This window comes from Lissotriton vulgaris, chromosome 5 (genome assembly GCF_964263255.1).
Source record: "Lissotriton vulgaris chromosome 5, aLisVul1.2, whole genome shotgun sequence".
In the NCBI taxonomy this organism is placed as follows: Eukaryota; Metazoa; Chordata; class Amphibia; order Caudata; family Salamandridae; genus Lissotriton; species Lissotriton vulgaris.
In genome coordinates, this window is record NC_141693.1 from 1,123,872,160 (window position 1) to 1,123,898,882 (window position 26,723).

At 47.2% G+C, this 26,723-nt stretch overlaps 1 protein-coding gene across 1 annotated transcript in view; it reads left to right on the forward strand.

Moving 5' to 3' along the window:
* The window catches only part of ACSL5 (acyl-CoA synthetase long chain family member 5), a 242,869-nt gene that overhangs the window by 181,722 nt on the left and 34,424 nt on the right, over window positions 1–26,723 (forward strand). The window contains exons 13-17 of the mRNA XM_086922789.1: window positions 4,151–4,285; window positions 4,441–4,536; window positions 10,662–10,734; window positions 20,893–20,981; window positions 21,068–21,184. Coding sequence (XP_086778915.1) covers window positions 4,151–4,285; window positions 4,441–4,536; window positions 10,662–10,734; window positions 20,893–20,981; window positions 21,068–21,184 — 510 coding nt within the window. The remainder of the gene's footprint in view (window positions 1–4,150; window positions 4,286–4,440; window positions 4,537–10,661; window positions 10,735–20,892; window positions 20,982–21,067; window positions 21,185–26,723) is intronic.

The following is a 26,723-nucleotide window of genomic DNA, read 5'->3' on the forward strand; positions in this document are numbered from 1 at the left end:
ACTTGGAGTCAAGCTAGCCGGGCTGATGAGAGGTGTTACCTCGAAACCGGTCCGGTCCTCGGATGCTTGATTCCGTTCTGGGAAGGACATGGCTTTTGTAGTTCGGACTGGACTGTTCCCATGGGGCAACAGGGTCAGAGCTGATTTGCATATCGCCATTGTCTAACCCAGGGTGGTGTGGAGTGCAAAAAAACGATGGATTTGGGCCCAGATCTTTTGACTGGGGGAATGTGTGGCATTGATCCACATTCGGTCCATCACTTGTTGTTTTTGCAATTGCCGCCCTAAGTGCGCTGGGGATGCCCAGACGTGGGTCCCAGGCACTCCACACCACTTGGAGTCAAGCTAGCCGGGCTGATGACAGGTGTTACCTCGAAACCGGTCCGGTCCTCGGATGCTTGATTCCGTTCTGGGAAGGACATGGCTTTTGTAGTTCGGACTGGACTGTTCCCATGGGGCAACAGGGTCAGAGCTGATTTGCATATCGCCATTGTCTAACCCAGGGTGGTGTGGAGTGCAAAAAAACGATGGATTTGGGCCCAGATCTTTTGACTGGGGGAATGTGTGGCATTGATCCACATTCGGTCCATCACTTGTTGTTTTTGCAATTGCCGCCCTAAGTGCGCTGGGGATGCCCAGACGTGGGTCCCAGGCACTCCACACCACTTGGAGTCAAGCTAGCCGGGCTGATGAGAGGTGTTACCTCGAAACCGGTCCGGTCCTCGGATGCTTGATTCCGTTCTGGGAAGGACATGGCTTTTGTAGTTCGGACTGGACTGTTCCTATGGGGCAACAGGGTCAGAGCTGATTTGCATATCGCCATTGTCTAACCCAGGGTGGTGTGGAGTGCAAAAAAACGATGGATTTGGGCCCAGATCTTTTGACTGGGGGAATGTGTGGCATTGATCCACATTCGGTCCATCACTTGTTGTTTTTGCATATGCAGGAATGTTGTCAGGTCCTGCTGCTTTCCTATTTCTCAGATGTTTGATGGTTTGCAGTATTTCTTCCTTGGTTGGTCTGCTGCAGTCGACTGGCAAGTCCTCCTTGACAGTTAGCTGTATGCCTGGTGGAGACTGTAGCCGGGGCTGGTTTAGCAGTTCTTCAAAGTGCTCCACCCTTCTTTGTTGTTGGCCTTTGTTACCCATGGTTGTCTTCCCAGGTTTATCTTTAACAGGTCTTTCTGGCTTGTGGTATCTGCAGGAGAATTTCCTTGTTATGTCCTACAGTGCTTTGAAGTTGACATGGCTTTTTGTTTCCTGGGCATCTGTGGCCAAGACCATCAAGGAATCTTTGCTTGTCTACTCTTAAGCTTCTCTTTGCTTCCTTTTTGGTGTTTGGTGCATTTGCCTTAAGCTCTCAGTTTCTTTGCTCTTGTTCGGCTGGTGTTGGCTGCAGCTTTCTTTTCCTTTCATGCTTGGATTTTGCAGAGAGTCTCAGTGGGGATCTATTCTTTATGTTGGTGTTTCTTGAGACTCAGCAACTCCTGGCAGGTCGATATCACTGTTTATTTGATTGTCTGCTACCGGCTTTCTATGAGTTCTCTGTCGTCCTCTAATTCTTGCAATAGTTTAAACTTGTTACGGAGGTTGACTGAGCATTCACTCTGTTTCTGTGTATCTTTGAGGAGGGTGGTGTTATATTACTGGCATTGATTTGTCGGTTCCATCCATGCTTTCATCAGCTTCAGCTTTAGCTTGGCCATCACAAGGGAATGGTCTGATGCCACATCTGCTCCTCTCATCACTCTCACATCTTACAGAGACCTCTGGAACTTTTTGGCAATAAAGACATAGTTGATCTGATTCTCTGATGAATGGTCTGGTGACACCCACATTGCCTTTTGTATTTTTATGTGGGATTACACTACTACCTATCACCAGACTGTTCAGGGCACAGAGATCTGTGGGCCATTCACCATTCTAGTTCATGTCAACAAGGCCATGGTTGCCCATGGCTTCTTTATTTCCTGTGTTGCCTCTTCTAATCTTGTTATTGAGGTCCCCCATCAGTGTGGTGATGTCTCTCTCAAGGCATTTCTCCAGGATGGACAGAAGTCTGTTGTAAATCTGTTCTTTTTCTTCTTCTCTGCTGTCATTTGTAGGTGCATAGTACTGGATAACATTCATGTTGATCCCCTTTTCATTTGCGCAGAAGGTCACTGCGATGATTCTAGGACTGTGGGAGTCCCATCCAATCAGAGTTTTGTTTGCTGCCGATGTTAACATCAGTGTTAGTCCCCGAGTATGTGGGGTAAGCATGGGCGGAAAATCCGTTCCGCTCGCGGATTTTGCGGATTCTCGGTAAATTCGCAATGCGCGAACGCTCGTGAATTTATAGAAAATCCGCAAATTCGCACGCAGCAGATTTTTTTTTCTTGGTGATACAATTTCGCGGCGTGCGGTTTAAGTTCGCAATTGCAAACATGTAGGTGCGGCGGGCAGCAACAATCTCACACTCGCGAAATTACAAAAATTGCAATTCTGCACAAGAAATCTACTAGCAAGCAGCATAGACCTTCTGAAAATGATGATTTTTATCAGAATAACTCCTCAGGTTGACATTTGCCTGCACTTTTTGGGATTTGAGGCCTTTTGATTTTCTTTGGATAACTTTTGGATTAGAAATCAACTTTCTCATATAAGCTTGTTTGGGACATTACAGTTGCTGTAATGCTGTTCTGCAGAAAAACGAGTTTTGCAATAGTGAAAGCATTCAGCAGGTTCAAAAGTTCAAACTCATCATTAGTAACCATTCCCTGTAGGGCTTCCTGACAAGGGCCCCTCCAGAGTTCAGTTGCTAGTTGCAACAATTGTATGACCCTGCTCTGACCCTCACAGCAGGCTCATAGAATAGCTACAAGTAGGCCACAAAGGTCCTGGGAAAAAAAATTGCACTGCAACAGAAAGCAAATTACAGATAAGGAAGCAGGTGCCAGACTGGAATTTTAAAACAGTGACACATTAATAAATCAACCCCAAATTAGTTCATGTCAGTTTAAGCAGGCAGGTGTGCTTGCTTTTTCCCCCCATAATCTACAGTGATGATGAACCATAGGGTGGCATTGATGTACCAGAGGGTGGCATGGGTGAAACAGAGGGTGGCAGGGGTGAAACAAAGGGTACTGGGAACCTGTGATGATGAACCAGACGTAGAAACAACATAATCGTGACCGTTGCGAGCCGACATGTAAGTTCGCAATTGCGAACTGGTACAAAACCCACGCGAACTGGCAGAAATCCTTGCGAACTGGCAGAAATCCTTGCGAACACAAAAAAAAATCCGCAAATTCGTGAGAATTCGCGGATTTTGCGGATTGCGAGTTCGCAAATTCGCAAAATTCACGAACGCCAGATTTGCAAAATTCGCCCATGCTTAATGTGGGGCATTCACTTCCTTGTGTCCAGAATACAGCAGCATTCTTATTGGAGCCAGTCTTTTCTGTCCAGCCTTGGTCCATCTGGTATCACTGATGCCAAACAGAACACAGCTGTATTTTTTCATTTCATCTGTCACTTGGGCTGGCTTGCCTGTCTCGTACATGGTCCTCACGTTCCGTGTCCCAATGGTAATGGTTTTGGTCAAAAGCAGGTGCATCAGCTTTGTGGGTTCCGGGGATTTTTGGCTTTCACCACAAGGCATCATAGATCTCATTGAAGGAGATTACTCTCTCCCCGAGGGTGGTATGCCCTAAGGTCTTTTGATTGACGTCTCTTTAGATAGGACTTTTTTTTACATGGTGGTTTAGCTAGCTCCTCAATAACCCCCCTCATTTCACTGCTGGGCTTGGGACAAGTTATGGCAGAATTTGTTTTTATACTACAATGCAATATATCACACTTGCGGCTGCACTGACAGATGGCCCAATCAGGTGTCAGTTAGATGTGCACACAACTGATGAAGGTACATTGCCAAACGTATTTTAAAACAAATATAGTTAGCTATGAGGGTTTTCATGGAAGTTTTCCATTCTCTCCTTTCATCCTCACTGGGGACACCATGTACACTGCACATCTTGAAAAAAGCTCTATAAGAGAAGTATGTTTGTGATCCCATGATCCTTGAAGTATGTGTAGAGGTCTTGTGAATCAGTCCAATGTCCCCATGAGATGCCTTTGAGCCTTTTCACAAGTGAACTCTTTCCACACAGATACAGAGCGGAGCACAGACGCCTCTCAAGAAGAGAGTTCTGCAGTTTGCCATAGCCCGAAAGTTTGCTGAGGTTAAGCAAGGTGTTATCCGAAATGACAGCATCTGGGACAAATACATCTTCAAGAAAGTCCAGGTATGGGCACTCCTTAATCCATTTATATTGTTTGTTAAATGGACTGTGCACGTAGACATTTTCATGCCTTTACTTATAGAGTTTGCTCTGAGCATTGATTGCAAAATGGTGTATTTATCTCCACTCTTCTGATGCCCTTTTGATGTTTTTTACAGGATACCATGGGAGGGCGGGTGCGAATCATGGTCACTGGTGCAGCGCCCATCTCCCCCACTGTGCTGACGTTCCTGAGGGCAGCTTTAGGGTGTCAGGTAAGTGCAATCAGCTGAGCAGACCAATCAATCCGGGTCCAGTGCTTACCGAAAGAAGTCACTGCTTGTACTAATACTCTCATAATTATAACAACTAATTGAATTTGAGCTGGTGGGTGCAGGTGGGGCGGAAGATGGAAAAACAGCCTCAAAGAAAGAAAGCAGGAACCTGCAAGAGTGAGATAAAGAGGCAGGGAGTGTCTAGTGGTGTATTACAGAGGCATGAGATGGAATCAAGACTATGCACTCTTGGCACTTGACACGCTGACATTCATCAGCACCAGTCACTAGCTTCTTAGCAAAACTTTGGCCACCTGCAGGTATTTTTTTATGAACTAGGCACTATACAAAGCTCCAAGACTACTAGAGTATCTGTCTTTCACAAGTCTACTCCACAACATCCAAACAACTGGAGAATTGTGTCGACAGTGATCATGACAGAGAGGAGTGAGTGATCAAGTGAGCCTTAGAGTAGGTGAAAAACGAAGTCGAATGTAAATGGAGAACAAATGAAGGTTTGAAGCAGTTTTCCTAATTTGGATGCAAGGGCTGGAACAATGGATATTGATAAGGAATAGATGTTGTTGAGCTATCTTAATTAATATTATACAATTTGGCAAAAAAATGATTGCTTAGCAGACTGTAGACCATCCTTGATATAACTCACACATCAACTCAAATAACATTTAATCACAGAAAGATCATGAAAGAGTCGTGAAGTAGATTCTATTCTGTTCAGGGTGGAGTTTGAAAAAAGGTGAAACACACAGTTTTCCGATAAGAATTCACATTGTTTTCTGCTGTGGACAATTAATGTTGCTGGGCACTTTCTGTTAGCAACCCTAACTCCTTCTAGAACCTCTGTTATGTTCTTTATCAATCCCTTTTCTTCGTTCTATTTTCATCTGATTTACACCAAAATTGCTGCTTCTGTGGAACTTTCAAGACCAACCTTGTTAGCATAAGGGCCGTCTTACATTCATTGGGCCAGACAGTGTTGGATGTACCAACCAGCTGCCTTATGGTCAGTGCTTAATTTGAGCCAGTTGTTTCCGGTGCTCGACACCATCATTTAATTGTCAACACCAGCACTTATCACAGTCTGCCAAATGGTGGAGCTGTCTGTCTAATTTGGAAATGAGCAAAACACACAAGATGATGGACGGAATTTTGCACAATGGCAAAACATTCACCCCCAGTCACAGATCTGGGTTTAATCCATCGTTATTTTGCTCACCAAGCCACCCCAGTTCAGACATGGCCATATGCAAATCAGTCTTGACCCTGTGCCTCATGAGAACAGTCCAGCCCGAACTGCCAAGCCATGTCTTCTCTGGACCAGAATCAAGTATCCTAGGACCGGTTTCTGGCTATCAGCCGTCTTCAGCCAGGATAGCTTGACTCCAGAGGCGTAGTGAGCACGGGACCCATGTCTGGGCATACCCTTCCCACATAGGGTGAACAGCAAAACACACAAGAGGATGGACGGAATGTTACACAATGGCAAAACATTCACCCCCAGTCACAGATCTGGGTTAAATCCATCGTTATTGTGCTCACCAAACCACCCCAGTTCAGACATGGCCATATGCGAATCAGTCTTGACCCGTGCCTCATGGGAACAGTCCAGCCCGAAATGCCAAGCCATGTCTTCCCTGGACCAGAATCAAGCATCCTAGGACCAGTTTCTGGATATCAGCCATCTTCAGCCAGAAAAGCTTGACTCCAGTGGCGTAGTGAGCACAGAACCCACGTCTGGGCATACCCTTCCCACATAGGGTGAACAGCAAAACACACAAGATGATGGACGGAATGTTGCACAATGGCAAAACGTTCACCCCCAGTCACAGATCTGGGTTTAATCCATTGTTATTTTGCTCACCAAGTCACCCCAGTTCAGACATGGCCATATGCAAATCAGTCTTGACCCTGTGCCTCATGGGAACAGTCCAGCCCGAACTGCCAAGCCATGTCTTCCCTGGACCGGAATCAAGCATCCTAGGACCGGTTTCTGGCTATCAGCCATTTTCAGCCAGGATAGCTTGACTCCAGTGGCGTAGTGAGCACGGGACCCACGTCTGGGCATACCCTGCCCACATAGGGTGAACAGCAAAACACACAAAATGATGGACGGAATGTTGCACAATGGCAAAACATTCACCCCCAGTCACAGATCTGGGTTTAATCCATCGTTATTTTGCTCACCAAACCACCCCAGTTCAGACATGGCCACATGCAAACCAGTATTGACCCTGTGCCTCATGGGAAAAGTCCAGCACGAACTGTCAAGCCAATTCTTCCCTGGACCGGAATCAAGCATCCTAGGACCGGTTTCTGGCTATCAGCTGTCTTCTGCCAGGATAGCTTGACTCTGGTGGTTTAGTGAGCACGTGACCCACGTCTGGGCATACCCTTCCCACATAGGGTGAACAGCAAAACTCACAAGATGATGGACGGAATGTTGCACAATGGCAAAACATTCACCCACAGTCACAGATCTGGGTTTAATCCATTGTTATTTTGCGCACCAAGCCACCCCAGTTCAGACATGGCCATATGCAAATCAGTCTTAACCCTGTGCCTCATGGGAACAGTCCAGCCCGAACTGCCAAGTCATGTCTTCCCTGGACCGGGATCAAGCATCCTAGGACCGGTTTCTGGCTATCAGCCGTCTTCAGCCAGGATAGCTTGACTCCAGTGGCGTAGTGAGCACAGGAGGCATATCCTTTTCACATAGGGTGAACAGCAAAACACACAAGATGATGGACGGAATGTTGCACAATGGCAAAACATTCACCCCCAGTCACAGATCTGGGTTTAATCCATCGTTATTTTGCTCACCAAGTCACCCCAGTTCAGACATAGCCATATGCAAATCAGTCTTGACCCTGTGCCTCATGGGAACAGTCCAGCCTGAACTGCCAAGCCATGTCTTCCCTGGACCGGAATCAAGCATCCTAGGACCGGTTTCTGGCTATCAGCCATTTTCAAACAGGATAGCTTGACTCCAGTGGCATAGTGAGCACGGGACCCACGCCTGGGCATACCCTTCCCACATAGGGTGAACAGCAAAACACAAACATGATGGACGGAATGTTGCACAATGACAAAACATTCACCCCCAGTCACAGATCGGGGTTTAATCCATCGTTATTTTGCTCTCCAAGCTCCCTCAGTTCAGACAAGGCCATATGCAAATCAGTCTTGACTTTGTGCCTCATGGGAACAGTCCAGCCCGAACTGTCAAGTCATGTCTTCCCTGGATCGGAATCAAGCATCCTAGGACCGGTTTCTGGCTATCAGCCATCTTCAGCCAGGATAGCTTAACTCTGGTGGTTTAGTGAGCACAGGACCCACGTCTGGGCATACCCTTCCCACATAGGGTGAGCACCAAAACACACAAGATGATGGAGGGAATGTTGCACAGTGGCAAAACATTCACCCCCAGTCACAGATCTGGATTTAATCCATCGTTATTTTGCTCACCAAGCCACCCCAGTTCAGACATGACCTTGTGCAAATCAGTCTTGACCCTGTGCCTCATGGGAACAGTCCAGCCCGAACTGCCAAGCCATGTCTTCCCTGGATCGGAATCAAGCATCCTAGGACCGGTTTCTGGCTATCAGCCGTCTTCAGCCAGGATAGCTTGACTCCAGTGGCATAGTGAGCACAGGAGGAATACCCTTTCCACATAGGGTGAACAGCAAAACACACAAGATGATGGACGGAATGTTGCACAATGGCAAAACATTCATCCCCAGTCACAGATCTGGGTTTAATCCCTCGTTATTTTGCTCACCAAGCCACCCCAGTTCAGACATGGCCAAATGCAAACCAGTATTGACCCTGTGCCTCATGGGAGCAGTCCAGCCCGAACTGCTAATTGAAAATGAGCACAAGTGCATTTGTTAATTAATTCAATACACTAAAAAAAAGACTAATACCTTTCATCCAAGTTATTCTTATAGCTCTGGGGGCATGGAATAGTTTGAATTGTCATACTTGAAAGAGTGTAATTGTCAGTAGGTGTGTCGATACAGCGATTGGCAACGCTGGGAGGAGCAATGGGTGGTGCTTGCTGCAGTGGACTCCTGACAAGAGCCCTCGCACATATTGTTTTACAAATTAAGCGCTGCTTATTATCTTGAGATATTTTTGCTTTTAAATCCCCCATTGCCGAGTTTTCCTCCTCATTGCTTGCTGCCTTGACTATTTTTTCCAACCCATGATGCCATTGATTACTGTTGCCTATTTTTCATGTTCAATAAATATTGTTCACAATTTAGATTTTCTCCTTTGTTGCAAAACCCCATCAAACATGTCTACACCCTTGAAGCCAGGTGTGCACCTAATAAACAGATGTAAATAAATAAATACACCTCCTACCTTTTCCCTCCTTGCCTCACCTTGCCCTCCTCCGTCCAATGCATCCCTTATGCTTTCTGTCCTGCTGTATAACGAGATGTTGCTTCTTTCCATCACTCCTCTCCGCTCTCTTCTTGCACACTTTCTGCATCCCCAGAATCCCTGCAACATAAGCATCGTCATCTATACTCAGGGCTCGAGTCGGGGTACCACGCGGGTGGACGGCGTCCCCCCACTTACTTTAACGTATCTTACAGGGTGGACGCCGTCCCCCCTGACCAAAAGCTGGACTGGACAATGATGGTGTTACTTACCGGACCGGCGCACCGCCGATCTCCGAACCTTGACGTACTCCTCGCATCCTGCTTCCTCCTCTCTCCACCCCTTCCATCACCCTCCCCTGCCCACTCACTCGCTACCCATCTCATGCTCCCTCTCCTGAAGTCTGTGCCCCGCTCTCCCCTCTCACAGATGCTCCCCCCCGCGCTCTGTTCGTGACCTGCTCACGACCCCACCCCCTTTGAGCCTTCACACTTTCTTAACTACGAGGCGCGCATCCTTTCCCCATTTCTCGTCCCCTCTCTCCTCTCTTCCCGTGACTTCATTCACCCCCTCCATATACCCAGGGGCGAGCTGCTACTGGTGCAGTGGCACCGGGACCGGGCCCACTGAAACATGATTATTACTGTATTTCTGTTTTTTACCTTTCGTGACGTCACTTCCTGTCGTGACGTCACATCCTGTCTCTGAGCATCCCCCCACTTCTTTATTTAGGACTTGTGCCCTCTCTATACTTTTATCTCGTTACAATTCCCCTAATCCCCTTCTACCCCCTTTTCTCTCCTTTGACAATCCCTTTCTCTTTCCTAACCCTGTCTCTTTCCTAACATCCCTCGCCATCCTCCTTCCCCTCTGCTTCCCATCCTTCTCATCCCTGCCCGTCCTGCCTTTGTCATCTCCCTTGTCACCTTCCCCGTAAAATCCACTCTTTCTGCCTCCTCCCTTGTTCCGGTCTATTCCTACTAGCTGCCGTTCTTAACAGCTGCTTCTTTTTCCTTTTCTTTTTTCTTTTTTTTAAAGCCCTTTTATATAGCGCAAACATTAGCCGAAGGTGTCAGAGCGCTTTACAAAAGAACCAGTTGCGTTACATAAGGACATGAGTTACATAAGAGATACAAACAGAAAAAACTGCAAATGTACAAGTTGTAAAGTCACTCAAGGAAGAGATACAAACAGAAAAAAATTGCAAATGTACAAGTTGTAAAGTCACTCAAGGAAGAGATAGAAACAGAAAAAATTGCAAATGTACAAGTTGTAAAGTCACTCAAGCAAGCGATACAATCATTCGACCAATATCCTTAGGTCATCCTTTGAGGCCTCTAAAGGCATCTCAGGCACCTCTGTGCTATCACCCCCATGCACCAGAGTGTGAGTGTGATCATGCACCTGGAAAAAGTGCAATAAAGTCACTCACGTAAATGGTGACAAGTTATAAGAGACACATGGAGCACAGGCAGGAGCTCGCACAGCCATGAAGTAGTCCCTCTCGTCCTTCAGGACTAATGCTGGTCCGCCAAGGGCCGGTATAAGTCTAGCAAATTATCTTCAAGGTTTCTTCAGTGTGTTTGCTTTCAGAACTGTTTAATCAAATGCAGACAGTGGGCGTGCATTGTACACTGTGATGTGCAGTCAAGCGGTGGGATTGCTATTGTTTAACTGTGGCCATTCTAAATAGGACATGCTTCCTTTCTTTGAAACAGATTTTCGAAGCCTATGGGCAAACGGAATGTGCAGCAGGATGCACCCTCTCCACCCCTGGGGACTGGACAGCAGGTGAGAGCCCGGGGCACTGCCAGTGCGGGAGCAGCACTGTCACCAGTAGTAGTATTACTATTACCACTACTAATAAAATATTAGTTGTTTATGTGGCCTTGGTAGCAGAGTGAATGACTATACATTGCTCCAGAATCTAAAGCACCACATTTTCTTACTTCATAAAGCACCGTTGAATGGCTTACATTGAGCAGGTGTGCAATATGTAAACCACAGGTGCCGTGCCACGGTAACATTCCCTCTGTGTACAGCACCTTTAGCATACTGAGTGTCCACATTGTTAAAATATGTAAACCTCAGGTGCTGCGCCACTGTAACATTCCCACTGTGTACAGCACCGTTACCATACTGAGTGTCCACATTGTTACAATATATAAACCACAGGTGCCGTGCCACTGTAACATTCCCACTGTGTACAGCACCGTTAGCATACTGAGTGTCCACATTGTTCAAATATGTAAACCTCAGGTGCTCGCCACTGTAACATTCCCAGTGTGTACAGCACCGTTAGCATACTGAGTGTCCACATTGTTAAAATATGTAAACCTCAGGTGCTGCGCCACTGTAACATTCCCACTGTGTACAGCACCGTTACCATACTGAGTGTCCACATTGTTACAATATATAAACTACAGGTGCCGTACCACTGTAACATTCCCACTGTGTACAGCACCGTTAGCATACTGAGTGTCCACATTGTTACAATATATAAACCACAGGTGCCGTGCCACTGTAACATTCCCACTGTGTACAGCACCGTTACCATACTGAGTGTCCACATTGTTACAATATATAAACCACAGGTGCTGTGCCACTGTAACATTCCCACTGTGTACAGCACCGTTAGCATACTGAGTGTCCACATTGTTAAAATATGTAAACCTCCTCAGATGCTGCGCCACTGTAACATTCCCACTGTGTACATCACCGTTAGCATACTGAGTGTCCACATTGTTAAAATATGTAAACCACAGGTGCTGCGCCACTGTAACATTCACACTGTGTACCACACAGTTACCATACTGAGTGTCTACATTGTTACAATATGTAAACCACAGGTGCCTCGCCACTGTAACATTCCCACTGTGTACAGCACCGTTACCATACTGAGTGTCCACATTGTTACAATATATAAACCACAGGTGCCGCTCCACTGTAACATTCCCACTGTGTACAGCACCGTTAGCATACTGAGTGTCCACATTGTTACAATATGTAAACCACAGGTGCTGCGCCACTGTAACATTCACAGTGTGTACCACACAGTTACCATACTGAGTGTCTACATTGTTACAATATGTAAACCACGGGTGCTGCGCCACTGTAACATTCCCACTGTGTACAGCACTTTCTGATAGATACATCTGCCGTGTGGATTCCTCACCTTGTGAATATCCCCCTTGCGTCAGCAACATTTGGAAATTCTTTTCGAAGCCTGGCGCCGACGTGGATAAGACGTCACAGAGACACGGCTCCGCTCGCGACTCCGCTGACGTCACCGATGCCTATAATAGGCCCACGCCGGCGTGATGACATCAGTTCCCTTTTTTCCGCGTCGTCGACGCTAACGGTTATCGGGAATCTCTGTAGTCTACTGGTACATTGTTGCCATTTTGTTGCATATTTCTGCTTCTCTGTATCCTGTCTCTTCGACGATGTCATCCAAGAAGACCGGCTTCAAGCCCTGCAGGGAGTGCGGTAAAATGATGTCCATTACCGACCCCCATGAAGACTGCATCTGGTGTTTAAGTTCCGACCATGATGTGGAGGATTGTTCTTCATGTCGGAAGATGAATCCGAAGGCCCTGAGGGAGAGAGAAGCCAAACTTCTGGTTGCTAAGGTGAAAGCTGGAAAGGAGAAGTCGTCGAGGTCTCGTTCTCGAAGGGCGAGGTCGAAGTCCAAGGCGAGGTCGAGATCTGGTTCTCGAGAGAGGTCGTCTTCGAAGTCGGCATCGTATCATGTTTCGAAGTCGAAGAAGAAGCACAAGAAGAGGAGACATGAGTCCCGACGTCGGTCTGGTAAGGAGTCGGGCTCGAGGTCGAGGTCACCGAAGAAGGTACATTCGAAGGTGGTTACTCTCGAAGTCTCTGAGCATGAAGGTGAGGCCTCACCTTCCGAGTCGCATGGGCGGTCTCCCACTCCGGCTCCGAATCCTTCTCCGGTTCCGAATCCGTCTCCGGCGCCGTCCCCGGCCCGTGAAGAGGAAGAGGCTCGAGAGGTTGTGGATTCTGCGCCTGTTGATGAGCCGAATCCGATCCCTCCACAGGACCGGCCTGATGGTTTTCAGCCGCCCTTTCCTGCTCCAGGCCAGGACCCTTCAGCGTTTCTTAACGCTATGTATGGCGTCTTCTCAAGGGCATGGTACCCCTCTGGTGCACCTTCGGGTCCCATGGGTCCTTTGGCATTCAGCCGGGTAGTTCCTCACTCCTATCCTCCGGCTCCGTTTATGCCTTACATGCCGGCTCCGACGCCGCATTGGCAGTTCCCGGCTCCGCCGAAGTCGTCGATGCCGATTCCAGCGTCGCCTGCTCCTGATCGTCCTCGAGGGCATTCTTCTGTGCCATCGGATTCGATACCGGCGCCGGCCCCGAATCCGTCGGAGCCGCAGGTGGATCTGGCTGCGAGGCGTGTAAAGGAGAGATCCAGAAGGGAAGCTCAACGCCTTTTGGAAGAGCAGAGATTCATGGATTCACAGTCTGATGTTGAAGAAGGTGAATTAGAAGAGAGCTGTTTTGAGGAATTGGCGGATTCAGGAACTCTTGATTTCTCTCCAGAATGGGAGTTGCCCTCAGGCTCGGATGCTCCTTCTAAGGATATCCAGCCTTACCATCTGGTTATGAGGAAGGCTGCTGAGCTTCTTCAATTGACTCTTCCTACAGTGGAGTTCAAGTCTAATATCCTCACTGAGGTCTTGCATTCATCGAATTCTGTGGTTGAGCCTTTACTTCCATTCAATGATGCCTTGACAGATCCTATAATGGAGGTGTGGAAGAAACCTTTGTCGGCTCCTGCGGTTTCTAAAAGTGTTGCGAGGAGGTACAGGGCTGCTCCTGAGGACCCGGCTTTTCTGTCTTCTCATCCTTCGCCAGAGAGCCTGGCCATTCAGGCTGCCTGTTCAAAGAAGAGTCTTAGTGCCTTTCCTCAGGTTCCTTGTGAGAAGGAAGCAAAGAAACAGGACCAGGTTGCAAAAAAGACCTTTTCATCGGCGAGTATGGCGTTGAAGTCAACTAATGCCACATGTCTTATGGGAAGGTATGTGCATGCTCTGATGGACTCTTTGCGTATCCTGGCCCCAAAAATTCCTGACGCCATCCGCAAGGATTTTGAGCAGGTGATTTCTGACACTCAGGCGGCAGCCCGCCAGGTTATTCAAAGTGGTCTGGACACTGCCGACTCTGTGGCTCGAATTATGGGCACTGCTGTCGCCACTAGGAGGTCAGCCTGGTTGAAGTCATCGGACTTTTCGGCTGATGTTCAGGCGACCTTGCTGGATCTTCCTTTTGATGGATCAGGTCTCTTTGGGAAGAAGGCGGATGCGGCTCTTGAGAGATTCAAGGATTGCAGAGCAACTGCTAAGTCTTTGGGTCTCCAGATCAGAGGCACTTCTTCCAACAGAAGGTTCAGGGGCTTTGGTCGCTCCTTTCGGAATTTCCGGCAAGGCCAACAGCAGCAGCAGCAACAGCAGCAGTAGCAAAATTCAATGTACAGATCGTACAGGGGAAAGCAAAGAGCGCGTCCTCGTGGACGTCAGCCCTCCTCTTCGTCCACCTCTTCCAACCCCCCTGCCGCAGAAAAGCAGCCCTAGATCCGCTATTCAGGATCATGTGGGTCCGGTTGGGGGTCGGCTTACCCATTTTCTACAGGATTGGGAATCGGTTACGACAGATCTTTGGGTTCTCAATCTTGTAGAAAATGGGTATGCCCTTCCCTTTCGGGAATTCCCCCCTGTTTACCCTCCTTGTCAAGGTTTTTGCACCCAGGAACATCTGTCTCTTCTGCAGGAGGAGGTTCTAACTCTGTTACGAAAGGGTGCGACAGAGGTGGTCCCAGAGCAGGAGAGGGGTCAGGGATGCTACTCCCGGTATTTCCTGATCCCCAAAAAGGATGGCAGGCTTCATCCAATCCTGGATCTCAGGATCTTGAATCTCTATCTGAAGCAGGAGAAATTCAAGGTGCTCACCCTTGTTCAGGTTCTTCAAGCGTTGATGGAAGGAGACTGGATGGTGTCGCTCGACTTGCAGGATGCGTATTTCCACATACCCATCCTGAAGTTGCACAGAAAGTATCTCCGTTTCACGTTTGGGTCGCAGCACTACCAGTTTGCGGTCCTTCCGTTTGGTCTTACTACTGCGCCTCGAGTCTTCACCAAGGTGATGGCGGTGGTGGCAGCTCATCTCAGAAGGTCGGGGATACCTGTGTTCCCTTATTTGGACGACTGGCTGATCAAAGCGGAGTCGTCAGAGAAGGTGCTCCATCATCTGCAAGAGACAACTCAGTTGTTGTTCAGGTTGGGTTTTTCGATAAATGTACCCAAGTTTCACCTGGTGCCCTCCCAGCGCAACCTGTTCATAGGTGTCGTACTGGACACTACTGTTTGTCGTGCATTCCCTCCTCTTCAAAGGATTCGCGACATTCAGGAAATGATTCCTTTATTTTACAATGGAGCGGTCGTTCCAGTCCTGAAGGTCCTTCGCCTGCTCGGTCTGATGGCTTCTTGCATTCTGTTGGTCAACCATGCATGCTGGCACATGAGGGCACTCCAGTGGTGTCTCCGCAGGCAGTAGTATCAGCACAACGGGGATCTCGGGGAGTCGATGAAGATCTCCAGAGAAACTGCAGCGGATCTGTCTTGGTGGAGCGTGGAAGGCAATCTGTCGCAAGGGAAGCTTTTCCATCTACCTCCATCGGTGGCCACGGTTATAGCGGATGCATCCACTCTAGGGTGGGGTGCTCATCTGGGGGATCTGGAGGTCAAGGGTCTTTGGTCTCCAGAGGAAAGGTTGCTTCACATCAACCTTCTAGAGTTGCGGGCGATACGTTTGGCACTCAAGGCCTTCCTCCCTTCCCTTCGCGGTCAGTCGATCCAAGTCCTGACGGACAACACGACCGCGATGTGGTACATCAACAAGCAGGGAGGAGTGGGGTCGCAGTGTCTCTGCAGGGAGGCTCTGCGTCTCTGGTCCTGGGCTCAGGACCACCAGATTTGTCTGATGGCAAATCATCTGGCCGGAGTTCTGAACGTGCGTGCAGACAGTCTCAGTCGGCAGTTCTCTGCCGACCACGAGTGGAGGCTTCACCCGGAGGTGGTTCGTCACGTCTTTCGGACGTGGGGGACTCCCCGGGTGGACCTGTTTGCCACTCGCGAGAATGCTCACTGCCCGTCATTCTGCAGTCTCCAGTATCCGATGCAAGGAGCCTTGGGGGACGCGTTTCAGTTGAGTTGGGGAAATCAACTCCTTTACGCGTTTCCTCCCATACCTTTGATTCCTCGGGTTCTGAGGAAGATTCGCCAAGACCGGGCCCAAGTTATATTGGTCGCCCCAGATTGGGCAAGAAGGGTGTGGTATACAGATCTACTCCACCTCTCCTCTCACCCGCCGCTCCGTCTCCCTCTCAGGGCAGACCTCCTCTCTCAGATGGAGGGGCAGGTTCTACACCCCCACCTCCAGACATTGCACCTTCATGCCTGGTTATTGAACGGGGCAACCTGATTTCCTATTCTCTCACGCCTGACGTGGTGGATGTCATTTTGTCTGCCAGGCGTGACTCCACTAAGACTGTCTATAGATGGTCTAGGTTTGTTGTTTGGTGTGGTGAGAATGATATTGACCCATTGAGAGCCCATTTATCAGATGTGCTCCGGTTTGCTCTTTCTTTGGCGCAACAGGGGCTTGCAGTTGCCACGGTTAAGGGCTATCTTTCGGCGCTGTCGGCTTTTATTTGTTTGCCTGATCAGCCCTCTCTTTTTAAGTCTCCTGTAGTTTTGAGGTTTTTGAAGGGTCTTGTAAACATGTTCCCTCCTACTCCTTTTATTGTACCTCAGTGGGACTTGAATCTTGTCTTGACTTTTCTGATGGGCTCTCCCTTTGAGCCTCTTCATAAATGTCCTATGAGGCTTTTAACCTTTAAGGCAGTTTTCCTCGTTGCAATTACCTCGGCAAGGAGGGTGAGTGAGCTTCAAGCTCTTAGTTCCAAGCCCCCGTTCCTGACCATACATGCTTGTCGGATGGTTCTAAGGACCAGGGCTGCTTTTCTTCCTAAGGTGGTGACTCCTTTCCACCTTGGTCAATCCATTACCCTCCCTACCTTTTATCCTCCCCCGCACCCTTCCAAGGAGGAGGAGAGGTTGCACCGTCTGGACCCTAAGAGGGCGGTGTCTTTTTATTTGGACAGAACTAAAGACTGTCGCTTGGATGATCAACTCTTCATTGGCTTTGCTGGCTGCAAGAAGGGAAGAGCGGTCCATAAAAGGACTTTATCAAGATGGATCGTTCTGTGTATTAAGATCTGCTACTCTTTGGCCGGTAAGGAACCTCCAGAGGGTATTAGAGCTCATTCAACTAGAGCTAAGTCGTCAACCTCAGCTTTGGCTAGAGGTGTTCCTGTGGAGGACATTTGTAGGGCGGCAACCTGGTCTTCCCTCCACACTTTCGCGAAGCATTACTGCTTGGATTCCGAAGTGAGGAGGGACGGTCACTGCGCGCTCTGTCCTTCAGGATATCCTGGTTTAGAAGAGTGGACACCCTCCTCCGGGAGTGGGGACTGCTGTCGGACTCTATTCACAAGGTGAGGAATCCACACGGCAGATGTATCTATCAGAAGAACAAGTTACTTACCTTCGGTAACGCTTTTTCTGGTAGATACTATATCTGCCTGTGGATTCCTCACTGACCCACCCGCCTCCCCGTTGTCCCCTCTTCTATGCCAGAGTTATTGTACTGTAATGTATATTTATTTTGATGTCAAGGTAATGTTTCAATTGCTTTCCTGCATTTGCTTTGCACTGTGTGTTTTGCCTTGACTATTGTGTACTGTGTATACTTTGTATATATCTACTGTCATTGGTCCGTCCGTGTGCCTCGATGGCACGGAAAAAAGGCGGAACTGATGTCATCACGCCGGCGTGGGCCTATTATAGGCGTCGGTGACGTCAGCGGAGTCGTGAGCGGAGCCGTATCTCTGTGAAGTCTTATCCACGTCGGCGCGAGGCTACGAAAAGAATTTCCGAATGTTGCTGACGCAAGGGGGATATTCACAAGGTGAGGAATCCACAGGCAGATATAGTATCTACCAGAAAAAGCGTTACCGAAGGTAAGTAACTTGTTCGTTACCATACTGAGTGTCCACATTGTAACAATATGTAAACCACAGGTGCTGCGCCACTGTAACATTCCCACTGTGTACAGCACCGTTACCATACTGAGTTTCCACATTGTAACAATATGTAAACCACAGGTGCCTCACCACTGTAACATTCCCACTGTGTACAGCACTTTTACCATACTGAGTGTCCACCTTGTTAAAATATATAAACCACGGGTGCTGCACCATTGTTAAAATTACCACTTTGTACAGCAAGGTTAGCATATTGAGTGTCCACATTGTTACAATATGTAAACCACAGGTGCCTCGCCACTGTAACATTCCCACTGTGTATGGCACTGTTACCATACTGAGTTTCCACATTGTAACAATATGTAAGCCACAGGTGCCTCGCCACTGTAACATTCCCACTGTGCACAGCACTGTTATCATACTGAGTGTCCACATTGTTACAATATGTAAACCACAGGTGCTGCGCCACTGTAACATTCCCACTGTGTACAGCACCGTTAGCATATTGAGTGTCCACATTGTTACAATATGTAAACCACAGGTGCCGCGCCACTGTAACATTCCAACTGTGTACAGCACCGTTACCATACTGAGTTTCCACATTGTAACAATATGTAAACCACAGGTGCCTCACCACTGTAACATTCCCACTGTGTACAGCACTTTTACCATACTGAGTGTCCACCTTGTTAAAATATATAAACCACGGGTGCTGCACCATTGTTAAAATTACCACTTTGTACAGCAAGGTTAGCATATTGAGTGTCCACATTGTTACAATATGTAAACCACAGGTGCCTCGCCACTGTAACATTCCCACTGTGTATGGCACTGTTACCATACTGAGTTTCCACATTGTAACAATATGTAAGCCACAGGTGCCTCGCCACTGTAACATTCCCACTGTGCACAGCACTGTTATCATACTGAGTGTCCACATTGTTACAATATGTAAACCACAGGTGCTGCGCCACTGTAACATTCCCACTGTGTACAGCACCGTTAGCATATTGAGTGTCCACATTGTTACAATATGTAAACCACAGGTGCCGCGCCACTGTAACATTCCCACTGTGTACATCACTGTTACCATACTGAGTTTCCACATTGTAACAATATGTAAACCACAGGTGCCTCGCCACTGTAACATTCCCACTGTGTACAGCACTTTTACCATACTGAGTGTCCACATTGTTAAAATATATAAACCACAGGTGCTGCACCACTGTAACATTCTCACTGTGTACAGCACCGTTATCATACTGAGTGTCCACATTGTTACAATATGTACACCACAGGTTCCCACTGTGCAATGCATCATTGAAAAAGCAAGTTTCTGCTTTGCAACATTATGTAAAGCACCATTTGCATGGCATGTGCACCCTTTTCCTTACCTAAAATACAGAATGTCATGACAAAGTGCACACAGGAACTCACAACTACATGGACTTAGAAGCACACATAGAAAAAACGGTGCATTTTGGGAGCCAGTGGTTGTAGGTGGGGACCACCCACGCTCATTCTTGAGCATCATTACTTATTTTTCTTCATCAGACTTTGGCCCAAAACAAGAGAGAGAAAAACATAAAAAGAGGAAAGAAGAAGCAAAAGAAAGTCAGAAAAACAGTGGCAAAATGAGAAAACAAGGGCGAAAAACAATGTGCAGGAGTGAAACAGCAGCGCAGGGCAGCGACGGCCCGTGTAGGGCGTTCCACCGGGCGGTGACGTGGGGCGGGGAGGGGCAGGGTGGGGGGTTGTAAAATACGGGAAACGGATGATTACAGGTAAGTAACGTAAAAAATAAATAAAAATAACTTTGTTGCGCGTGCTGCATCGCATTTGGCGTTGCAGCACGCTAAACGAAATTCGTTTTATTTATTTTTTACGTTACTTACCTGTAATCGTCCAATTCCCGTATTTTTCACCCTGCCCCTCCCCGGCCCCACGTCACCGCCCATTGGAACACCCTACACGGGCCGTGGCTGGTGCAGAGAGTGTCTGGTGATGGATTAAATATACATGAGTTAGAATCAAGAATAAAGGATGATAATGATGATGATTAAAAGATGGATTGAATATGCATGAGTTAGAATAAAGACTATGCATCCTTGGTATTCCTCACTGCAGAAGATGGGGCTCAAACAGTGCCTGGGAGCCTGTGGCTTTTCTCCAACTTAGCTGTGCAACACAGCTGGGTTGGAGAAACATAAGTGTTCATGTTTGTTTAGCTGGCCTAAGACGGCCTTCCAAACTGACATGCGCACTTATAAGTGTACCGTACTCCTCTTCCCTGCCATGCCCGGCCAACCCCCGCCCTATACTCAAAGCTCGTCTCAGACAGTGATAAATAAAATAATTATAACATTGTATTATTATTATTTTATTTATCATCTGCTGGCTCTGGGCAATGGGGTGATGTCCCTCCGCCATTACTGAGGAGCCTCTGCTGGCAATGCTGCTAACAACTTGTGAGCAAATGTTTGGGACTGGGACATATCATATTACACATTAAGCAGAGAATGGTTCCACGTGCTGACGTGCATGGTAATATCTCATCTCATCATCACTGCAAGGATGCGAATAGTCCAATCAAAACTTGGTGAGACATAAATGCTTCTTGGGTGGGACATAACTCAAGACTAGGGAGAAAACCCATCAAATAAGAGCAGTGAACTTAAATTAGCACCACACAATTGTGGATAGAAAAGGCTAGCAGGAAGGAAAAGCAAGGTAACCGATTTCAGATTTCAGATTCACCAGTGATCAAATATGTTCTAGATAAAGTGTATATTACTTATAGCATACATGTGTTCCTATTTCAGGCCATGTTGGCACACCTGTTCCTTGCAACATTGTCAAACTGGATGACGTGCCAGACATGAACTATTTCTCAGCCAACGGGGAAGGAGAGGTAAATATTTCTCTCATGGTATGGTCGGGGCCAAAGGAAAACCTAAACCAAGGACCCAACTTCAATGTTTTTTTATCTATACACAGATCTGCATTAAAGGAACCAATGTGTTCAAAGGCTACCTCAAGGACCCAGAGAAAACGGCAGAAGCTCTTGACGCAGATGGATGGCTTCACACCGGCGACATTGGGAAATGGTTGCCAGTAGGTTATTTGCTTATTTCAAATTTTCATGATGCTAAACTCTCTCTTATTTGCTATGTCTTCCTAGGGGCGTGGGATTTAGCCTCTAGGATAAAATGTAGAGTGTGGCATGCCTGGGGTAGCAGATGAAGTGGCTGGTGCAGGGGATGTAAGTGTTGCTAGAGTGGTGGCAGTAAGATTCTTTCTATTTCATTTACATGCAGAATCGTCAATGCATGTTCCTTTTTATACTTTTATGAGACCAGTATAAAAATCCCAATGCATTGTTCGTTGGCACATGTCAATGCACCTTCTGTATTTTCATGCTGACCCAATGAAAGGTTTCATGATCTAAAAAAATGGCCTTTGGTCAGGGTTCCTCATAAGAAACCTTTGTGTTTGCTTCCATGAGTGAGGTACATCCTGGAATGCTCCTTCATGAAACTGTTTGCTGTGTGGTCCTTGGGCAATATTTTTTTCTACAGTGTGCACTGTTCAACATTATGGCAAGGCGAACCTCGATTATGGCTGTTTCAAGTCATCAGTCAGTGATGCGGCACCAAAAAAGCAGAATTCCCAAAGTTAGCAGTTTCAGATACTGTGACTCAGGGATATTACTGGCAAATTTTGAGGAGCATTTGGTTTCGCTGGACGGTCTCTCTCTTTTCTTTGGACTTCTTATGTTTGCAGTTAATGGGGACAAACTGAAAGCAAACTGAGTACATCTTAAAGATGTTCCAGGGTCTTTTAGGAACACTTACTGTAGGAAAGGGGAGGATTATGTGGTATGGTTGGGTAACCTTACCATGCAATATTATCAAAATGACTCAAAGATGATCCTTGGATTCACATCAAAAAACCCTTAGCTCCATCCTGGTAGTGTGGAAAAGAGTAGTCAGACTTTATTGGAGGAACATGTGTTAAGCCTTTTTACAATACCATATTGGTTCGTAAGTAATTGAGATGAGTCAACAGAAATTCGACACCAATTTATAAAAATAAAGCTATTTTATATAATTTTAGACACCAAAGCGAACTTTTTAACATACATATAACCCAGAGTTATAGATGTTCAAAGGGATGACAAATAGATGCATTAAAAACAGCTGTCATTTACAGTGGCAGCTGACAAAGATAAGGAGTGGTGGGCGGATGGAGGGGGCCTGGGGAGCACTAAGAGGGGACTGCACAGTGGGGGGTTAAAAATAACAAATAAAAGACTTAACTGGTGCTGCCAGCCGCCTTGCACTCCTCTGTTCCTGTTCACCGCAGTCCCTGGCTTAGCATCATGGACTTCCCATCCACTTCCCGTGCTGCTCTCAACCATAAGAGCAACTTGGGGATTGGCCTGAGCGGGTTGGATTAGCGCTCGCTCTGGCGCAGAGAGTCTGTGTTGTTTCTATAACCCAGCTGTGGAATACAGCCGAGTTGGAGAAATCTAAGTGAGCATGTCAGTTTGTCCGGCTGAGACGGCCAGCCAGGCTGACATGCACACTTAAAAGTGCACCTTTCACTCCTCCTCTCTCCTCCCATGCCCCGGACCTGTCCCTCCCTGCACATGCTGGCTCAGCCAGCAGCTGAAAAATAAAATAATAGCACAATATTGTTTTATTTTTCAGCTGCTGGCTCTGAGCCAGTGGGGCGACACTCCTCTGCCATTGCGGAGTAGCAGCTGCTGGTCATTTAACATTGCGGTCAATGGGAAAAACTACTAGTGACAATCAGTCACTTAAAGTTCCACCCTCGCAGGGTAGAGGTGGTAGGGGTCCCAGGACCAGGCCTCAACAGTCAGTTCAATTTTACCTGGCCTGTGGATCCCGGGTGCAGTCGTTATCCTGGCTGTCAGTGGTCCTACATGGGACCCGCAGTAAAGCTACTTTTCCCATAGAGACGGTGCTGCCAGAAAGAGGATGCAGAATCATAAGAGGAGGGTGGTTGCTGACATTGGTTGTAGGTATTGCGTGATGCCCTCGTAATGCAGCGTCAAGTTAAGGGGTCGGTTCCCGGACTAGTGACCAACAAGCCTTGGTAGTAGTAAAAGTACCTTAAATGAACTTCGACGTCTTGAGGTCAGGGGAGTGCGGGAGCGGCTTCAAACTTCAGTGACAGCCAGACTGCAACTTTCAGAATGCACTCAACCATTTAACTTTGGGTGATCCCTCAGAGGGCCCAATGGGGCAGCTGTTCTTTGGTTCCTGAGCATTGTTTTACCTGCACTTTGCAGGGGACTGGTCCCACCTGTCCAGGGGAGTTGGAGGGCGCTTCTGGCTTCCAAAAGGGTCTCTCTTCCGGAGTGTTGAGTCTTAGCCAAGGAAGAGGGTCATATACTCAATTCCAAGTCTGGTGCCCCAGAGAATATCCCTCTTTTGTTTTATGCCGGTGGACAAAGTCCTGTTGTCGATGACACAGGTCTCCTCTTGGTCCTTCTTTGAAGTGGAGAAGTGTGGCTCAGGGGTTAGAGGCAGCAGACCCGAAAGCTGAGATCGGTCCTGGACCAGGGTTCAATTCCCCGCCTCGGCGGGTCTTGGGCTCAAATATTCCACAGACTTGATAATTCTCGTTCCAGTGCCTACTCGACTCACGGGTTCACACTCTGCGACTCTGGGCAATAGCTTGCTTAATCTCCACTACAGCCCCTCGCGGCGGGATGCCTGGCTTTCACTTTGTGGATATCTCACAGGGGAATACCAGGACGGGTTCCCAAGGCAAGCGCCTTGATGCCTTCGGGTGATACGTGCGCTATATAAATCGCAATACATACAAGTCAGTCAGAACTGAGGTTCTGGTGTGAGGGGTTCCCTTAAATCCTGGATTTTGGCAAATCAGGAGTGTGGGAGCTAGCAACCAATAGGCAGCTAGTCCCTTACAGCTAATCCGCCACTGAGGTGATCACATCTGGTGGTGTAGGTCACCTTTTCTACCCAGAGACCACTATTTTAGCACTCCTAAAGATGGCATAAATCAATTTTAAGTGTACAGATCAGGCTGCTCACTCTAGAGGTGTGTCCAGCCTTCCTGGAGGTGAATACAAACTGCATACCTAATTTTCCACCTTGGTTTGGTCCAAGGGTGCCTGGGGTAAGAGGTGGGCTGTGTCCTCATTAAGGCAACAGCCAAGATGCATATCAGAGGCAGGGCATCCTTTGAAGCTCACCGCTCTGATGTGTCACTTCACTAGCCCCCTTGTGAGGATGGAGGTGTGACTTCCTTCCTGCCCAAGTCTTTGTTCTGACTCCTGGGAGTGCTCAATCTACCTGACAGGAGTTCAGAAGACTCGCTTAGTGGCAGCTGGGGTGGAAAAAGCTGGGCCTGCCAATCAAAACATGTCAGCTAGGGTAACCAGAAGGGCAACCCCTAGATAGCCACCTGGGTGCATGTGAGTCTCCCCTTGATGCCAGATTAGTGTCAAGGGAGAGAAGGCTTGTTATTTGACACTAAACCTGACATAATTAGGTGGTACCATAATGGAGCTAGTAACCTGGGTGTAACCAGGTGCAAGTCCTCTGTTATCCTTTGGACCACCCATCTCTTATAGAGTACTTCAATGGTAAAGCCATTATAGAGAGATATAGGCTTGCACTTACATGTCTCCACTCTTAATACATGTATGGCACAGCATGAGATAATTCCCTCTATAATGGTTGGAGGTGGGTCTGAGGATCTTGTATTTAAGTTTTCCATTTCCCCAACTCTCATCTCATACTGTTTGCATGGGATGCTGTTGTCACACTGCACCTCATTGATTCTAAGAGTATGAAGATCTGGTTTTAGTTTATTTCAATCACAAAAAGACAGTTGGACATCATGAGGTGAGAAACAGTGTGTGGTCCGTCAGAATAACACATGTGGGATAAAAAAACTGAAATACTGCAACATGGTGCTGTGGAAAAAAAAGATGCTGCCTTTGCCTACAAGTAGGCAGGGAGGCTGCATATGATGGTTGTGTAAGTTGCAGGGAGGGTTTTGTGGCAGGCTTTCTGGCAGCACTTAGGGTAGTTCAGATGAGGAGAAAGTTTGGAAATCTTTGGTTTGGCAGAAGTAGATAATTTGGATGGAAAGAACGGTCAGCAAAACATTGAACATTTTTTATGTAGGAAACCCATTCAGTTAGGTACCTTGGTTTGATGCATCCTTCTGATTTGCTTCCATTTGTAACTAACATAGGGATTGCTCTCTTACTTCCAAAAGAGGTCTCTAGTTCAAGCCTCTCTTGTTCTGGTTCCTCCATTTCTGTTCTCATTTAGTTAAAGGAGTGTTGACTTTTTGTGAAAACATGTTCTTCATCAAATGAAAATTTACAGCAGGTGGTACTAACCAAGGCCTAAATTCCCATCTTGAAGAGATACAGTGTACCAAGATATACCTTTGTATCACAGATTGCATAATGTATCAGAAACTGAGTTATATGTGGTTATTCACAACAACAAAGTCCAGCCTTGAAGTTCCTATTGAATATAAGGAATACATTTTTTTGCTGGCCTTTATGTCCTGTTATTGTATTGCAATTGTATGACATTATTACATGTGTTGATTCTGAAAGCGAAAACAACTAACATTATCGGTTTGTATTATAGGGGTGAGAATTGTCGGCAGGGACCTCTCGATTTCATTTGTACACTGCATATTGTGTCCCATATAGCCTCCATGGTTTGTGAATTATGTAGTTGACAGCTAACCGAAAGATGAATCATCATGGATATGGTGTGATGTTATATACAGCTGCATTGTTGACAGATTATTTTTATACAACGTGTCACGGTTGATGTAAAAGAAAATAAAGTTTAAAAAAAAGTTCATATTGGATATAAGTAGACATAACAGCTGCTAATATTAATTAAGTGCATACATATAGCATCAATTCAGTCTGAGTAGCCTCAGGCCCTTCCTGGTTATGAAGCTTTTGTGTATAGTTTTTCCTAAAGGCAAGGTGATTGATTTGTTGCATTCAGATATAGAGAGCAGTCTACAGAGCCGAGAAGTCACTCAAAGTATATGGGAAATGACCTTAACAACGAAGGCTCAGTCACACGTGCCGTTTTTCCGCAATACAAACCAGGCTTGCCTTAACCACACATATGCCTTACTAACACTTATACATGGTTGAGGCAATGCGCAGTCTAGATGCAGACGGATGGGCGGCCACAAGAAGACAGGAACAGAAAGGATCAGGAGAGGACGCAAGGAGGTAATTGGGGCTGGGTCTTGGGGTTGGGGGGCTAGTTTTTCAGGGTGGGATCGTTTTCTAGGGCTTGGGAGAGGGGGTTGGGCTTGTTAACAGAGTAGGGACGAGTTTGAGGGCCCATGGCAAGGGGTCTGGGTACTTTAAATGTGTTGGGCAGAGCCGGTCCTAGGCTTTCTGAGGCCCCGGGCGAAAGGGAAGATGTGAGGCCCTGTTGTGAATCGTTCAAGAAGTTCACGCGTGGTGTAAATCCAAGTAGTTTATTTGCAGAGATAGGACAGCTTTAACATCAACAGTCAGCAGGACATCTCCAACTGATCATACCTATTCACCACATTCTACATTACATGCTAAACATTCTACATGACCTATGATCATTCC